Raw genomic sequence first — 6,000 nt, forward strand, 5'->3', positions numbered from 1 at the left:
TTTTTTTAGAGTTGATGTGGTTACTGTTGAGCAAAATTTAACCCTGTGGATATGGTATGTTTATTGACTTTTTTCTAGGCAAGAAAATACATTGAATCTCTTCCACATATGCCTCAACAGGATTTGAAAGCAGTGTTTCGTGGTGCCAATCCATTAGGTAAGAAAGTCAGACTGATACAGATAAAGTTTTTCACTAACATAGGAACTCAAGCATTACTTGTGTTCCTTGTTGTACGAACCCATATAATAATGATCAGACCAGTGAGAAAAGCATTGCATAACCTTTCATCCTGGGACTGTTTTCCCTTCATGAGGCCTATGCCTTTTTGTTTCTGATGGAGATTACAGGAACCTCCTAAAGGGAAATGGTCCATGGATGTAAAGCAAAAGCCAGCTGTACATAGCAGAAATAAATAAAAATGTCATGGGGTCTAGATTAGAGACATCGCTTCTGGCTCCAGAAGGCCATGAGCTGTAAATTGCTGGCAAGCAGAAGAACATACCAGGAAGTATAAGTGTCTGAATGACCCTTTGGAGTATTATTTCCTGGGAATATATGAACCATTGTTGGACACAGGATACTGGGCTAAGGCAGACCTTTGGTCTGATTCTGTATAATAGTTTTTCTGTTTAATCAGTTGGTTCTGCCTGTGCAAAAGAGATGTTTATGTGAACTTTTGTTGTGATATAAAAAAGAGACACTTGTGTCATTAGAGTCATCTCACTGCACCTCACCAGGTCAGTTCCATCAAGTACACATTACAAGGAAGTACTGTGAGTTAAAATGCTTCAGATTAATTTTGTGTATTAACACAAATTTTACTCTCACAAATAAAAGTAGTTTGGAACACTTCCATATTAAAAAATGGGATTTATTTGCCTGAAGTGCATGTGTGCATGCTATGTATTAATAGCTTAAAGGCAAATTAATGTCAATGCTTATATGAAAAAAATAGTATTTGTAATAGTTACAATAAAATTTCCATAAAAAACTAATTTCAGCCATACAACTCTCTCTCGTTTCTAGTATACTTCAAATATCAACTTCAAACATACTTTGTTTATACTGGGTCCTGTGAAATTACTTTGGGGTTTTCATCTTATCGTTGCATTGGTGTGGTTTATTAGAAGTGTAATCTCACACTTTATTTTTAACAATTTACTTAGCTTGGTTCTGATCAGTGCAAACTTAAGCACACAATGCACAACACAGGCTATCACTATATAAGCACACACAGTTCTTTTTAGAATTAAGTCCTTGGATAGCTGAAGATGTGAATCAGATCTCCAGCTGATTATACTGAACATTTGTGCATGCCACAAGCAAACCAGAAGCTCCCTTCAGCTCTCTTTGTACTCACAGTACAAAATCTTCAAAACTTACTTGTTACGTTGCCCAAATTTTACCAGTAATATTGTGTTTAAGGTGAGTGAGAATAGGATGTGTGTAAACAGTTGCCTTTTCTTTTATTTCCTCATGGTCTCTTCTGCCTTTGAACTGTGTTTCTGTTTTTGCCTTAGCTGTAGATCTTCTTGAGAAGATGCTTATTTTAGACAGTGATAAAAGGATCACTGCCTCAGAAGCACTTGCACATCCCTACTTTGTACAGTACCACGATCCAGATGATGAACCTGAGGCTGAGCTCTACGACGAGTCCATCGAGAACAAGGAGCGAACCATAGATGAATGGAAAGGTATCACAACTGCAGGCACTAGTTAAGACATGTAGCAGAAGAAAGCCTCACTTAAATAACAGTTTTCCTCCATTTCTAGGCAGAGGAATTTGAACTTTTAAGCCTCAGGCGAACAAGCTAAGTTCATATGTGTGCTTGTGGGTTTGGACAGGCAGAAAGGGTTACATTTCCTCTCTGAATTTTGCCTACTCTCCCCCTTCTATCATCTCCTTACTAGATTCCCTGTACCAGTGAAAGCTTAACTAAAAGCTGATTCTAGCTACAAGATAATCACACATTCAGTTTTGCTTTTAGTTTTCTAGGTCAGATCCCCAGCTGAAGTAACTGTCCTGGGGCAAGTGACACTACTTGGGATTCTGGACTAGCTCAGACCAGAACCAGAAAGTAATATTATCCTCAAAGATGTCTGTTTTGTTAATAATCCTTCATATAGCAAAGGAATTTGGATTAATAACTTCACCATGCTATTGGTCCTGTTTGAGATGATAGTTGATGATTTTACTTGGGAGTGGCACCCCAAAACCTTTCTTAGATAAATACTGCAACAAGCTTCCATGCTTGCAACACAATCGTATTGCACTGCAGTATCACGGAAGTAAGGTGGCTCAACATTAGATTACAAGTACACTGAAAAGTACAGCCCAATTTCACCACTGTCTAATGAGGACGTATTATTCTAAAAATTCCTTACTAGAGATTTTAAATTGAGAATAATGTTGTAGAAAACTAATTGTTTCTGTTTAGAAATTAACATCTTTCATTGGCTTAAGATGAAAAATGCCTTCTATGAAATAAATGTTCTTTTGTTTCTATGTGCATTCTCTGTAACTTCTGCTCAGGGAAGATTTGATAAAAATGCATTATCATAGTGGTTAGGTTTATGATGAAGAGTACTCTGATGTCTTACTCATGGCCATCCACTTGTGCTATGTTTTATCCTGGATATTACAGGGAAGAAAGCAAACTATCTGCAGCAGATATATCTTAAAGAAAGATAATAGTGGGGTCATGGCTCTCTCTACAATAAATCAACCTGATAGAGCCCTGGAAAGGCTTTTGTAGAAACTGAGTGTGTCTGTACAAACAGGGAGGATTGGCTGGCATTGTTTGCTCATTACACATGCTCTCCTTTTCAAAACCTGGCAGCCTACATCTTGTTTGTTGAGAGCTGTGTTCATTTGCTGCTGTACTAAGGAGTGGATGATTTTTTTTTCTGCTGCTTTTTCAGTTGCCTGAGTCTTTAACAGGAAAGTTTAACAATTTCTGAGTCACAAAGCGGATTTCTGTTTGTGATGAAACTCCACTGAAATTATTTCAGGAACAATCTTAGCTTAACACTTTCTAAACTGAAGACATGAAGGTGAATCTCTTGGAAGGGCAGTATCATATTATTTATAATGGCATTTATCATATATCATTTTTTACATCATTGATCTTGATGGAACTACATGTCAAATTCCTTCTTTATTCAAGTTTAAAAAAAGGCCTGAGACAAAAATCTCCAAACTTGCACAGCAGGTTTGCTGCTTTTCCTTCTTTCCTCTAGCCATATTTTTATCTGGGTGAATAAACCTTTTATTTTCAAATACAGCAGGAGCCACATTTAAGTGAGATGACATAAAACATAGGTGACATAGCGTTGATGAAATATGACTCAATTTCTCAACAGTTTATGGCATGTTTCTGCTCTTTTTCTGTTCAACTTAAAAATCAGTGGTGCCTGATCTCAAGAGGCTGAGCACCAGAGTAAAATGAGAGTTCAGACACTTCATACACATCATGCACTTCAGAGTTTTCTTGGCCTCCATTGAGCCTTGCAGCCCAAGCTCATAGATTTCTTATTGACATCTTTAATCAGTTAAAAAATATTTCAAAATTTTAGAGGCCAAGAGTATGCTATTCAGAGTTTAATGTTATACATTCTCTGCTCTGATGTTGCTCCAGTTGTACATATCTCTGCTGAGTAGGTGCAGTGAGAAGTGGGTAAAGAGTTTCATTAACATAAACCACACAGCCAATGAGAATAATTTCTAATACAGTTCCAGGTGTCTGATTTGTAAGGACACTGCCTTCTCCAAGTTCAGTCACCTGTAGCTTCTCCTTGGTTACCTGTAATTTTACGTAATAGTCATAAATCAGTCACTCAAAATCGCCTAACAAATCCTCTGATGCCTGGAGCCCTGCACACAGAATTTCCTTCAGAGAAATCCCTCACTGAAAGTGATACACATCACTGTACACAGTGGTACAGCATAACACAACCAAAGCATAAGCAAGATTCAGTCCCAAGATTTTTTACATCCTTTTTAGAGGAGTCCTAGGTATGCTTGCTGGCATAGCACCTATCTCAGAGTTACTTAATAAACAAGCTAATAGGCATGAGTTTGATATGACTTAAGCATCACTCTTTGGAAAACAGAACCTGAAGTAAAATTTCCTGATGAAAGCTGTTACATGCTTCTAAGAGAAAAGGGAATTTTTTTTCAGAGTACCATAAAATAAGTCAGCTACAGTAAAACATTAAAAAAACAAAAACCACAGGATCCCAGTAAATTAGCACAGAATTGCAAATTACATATAAATGAAGGCAACTGACTGAGAGATGATAAAGAATATTCTCCATAGTTAAAAGTGTACATTTTTACTAACAGTTTACATTAAAGATTCAATGTTCCATTGCATATTGTCTTTTATTACATCATTTTGGCAGGTCATCTGACAATGTAATTGATGTTTTCATTTCAGGTTCTGTGTGTTTTAGTAAGTAGTTGAAGGGGACAGTCATGTTGTGCAAAAACAGTATTTGTGAGTCTAATTTGTAATCTGAGGTTAAGAGGAGGATTCCTAGTGAATTCAGTCTATTATTGGATCTAGATGCTAAAAAGGCTGGAAATATAAACTACAAGTCACATAAGTCACATGTATCTATAGACCTGTTTCATCTGGAATATTTTTATTTTAAAGAAAATATTGCCTAATTCTTCTCTCTTCCTTACACCCCCTCTACAGAACTTACCTATGAAGAAGTGAATAGCTTTAAACCACCCGACTTAAAAATGGACAGCCTGGAGATAGAGCAGTGAATGCAGGCAGCTCTGTCTTGCCTTGCTGCACTATGAAGACTGTTAAAATATAACCATACAATTTAACCTGTGGTCAGACATAGATTTTACTATCCAAAGATGTTGGAGGAGATGTGGAAAAACAGATTAATTAAACAGAAGCCAGATGTTGTCTGTTTTGGGTAGGTGGGTTTTGCCTTGTAATATGAATGTATTCCCAACTCACGAAGGGTGGTAAAGAACTGCTTCATTCTGACAAAATTATGCACTGAGTTCTGTCCAGCTGTGTGTTCTGCATGTTTCATTTTATCAGTTGTATTGCCAAAATAAAGGTGACCTTTTAAATTAATTTTAAAATTGTACATTTGAAGCATGAATGTAAACAAGCATCAACAAGAACTCCATACAAGCAATCCTTTTTTTTCTTTTTCTGGTGGCATTTTATCTGTTTTCGTACTATTTATAGTTAGTGCCTTTATGAAGAGAGGGCGTGGTAGTGAGATAGACAGAATATGCATATGTAGTCATATCTGTGGTGGTCTTACACATGTATTGAATGTCTCTCAAGCAATCTTAACACCAGTTGAAAGTCAGTAAAATAAATCTTTCTCTTCTCTTGCCATTCAAGTGTCTTCTCATTATTTCCCACATGTATTTTTAAATCTGCATTATGCCCATTTGTGAGACAGTTTTACTTCCCAATGGTGTTCCTCACCATGCCATTGCTGGACTCTTGGTGAATTTGCCTGGTTTACAGGAAGGTGCTGTGCAGGTACTGCAGCAGAGCTCTGTAGATTTCTGCAAGCAGAGGCTGTCACAGATGGCAATGCAGGAGTCCTTGGTTCAGTTCACAGCATTGAATTAAATATTCCACATTGTCTTATTTTCCTTCACAAAATCTTTGGGAAAATAATCTAATAATGGCCATTGGAAGACATGACAAAACAAGGAAATTCAATAATTTGACACATTCTCATTGGAGTTTCTTCTTAAGTAAAACTTTAAAGGTTCTCCTGCTCTGAAAAGTTGGAAAAATAAATTAAAAATTGCAGGATACATCAGATACTGAGATTTTTTAAATAATTAAATTTATCTGATTCCTCCATTATACTATACAAAGGAACATAATATGCATAATACTGTAATGGGAACATCCTTTTGGCACAAGACTTCTTGTATTGTACTGGCTGTGTCTTTCTACACACTTGTGATTCACAGCTGTTAAATGTTTAATTTGTGTCTT

General features: G+C 36.6%; 1 protein-coding gene across 1 annotated transcript in view; it reads left to right on the forward strand.

Moving 5' to 3' along the window:
• MAPK11 (mitogen-activated protein kinase 11) overlaps positions 1-5,379 on the forward strand; it is a 29,071-nt gene extending 23,692 nt beyond the window's left edge. The window contains exons 10-12 of the mRNA XM_079303960.1: positions 79-157; positions 1,522-1,695; positions 4,705-5,379. Of these exons, the coding sequence (XP_079160086.1) occupies positions 79-157; positions 1,522-1,695; positions 4,705-4,778 (327 nt within the window). The 3' untranslated portion in view covers positions 4,779-5,379. The remainder of the gene's footprint in view (positions 1-78; positions 158-1,521; positions 1,696-4,704) is intronic.
• The last annotated feature ends 621 nt before the right edge of the window (positions 5,380-6,000 follow it).

Source organism: Erithacus rubecula (assembly GCF_903797595.1).
Source record: "Erithacus rubecula genome assembly, chromosome: 4".
Classification (NCBI taxonomy): domain Eukaryota; kingdom Metazoa; phylum Chordata; class Aves; order Passeriformes; family Muscicapidae; genus Erithacus; species Erithacus rubecula.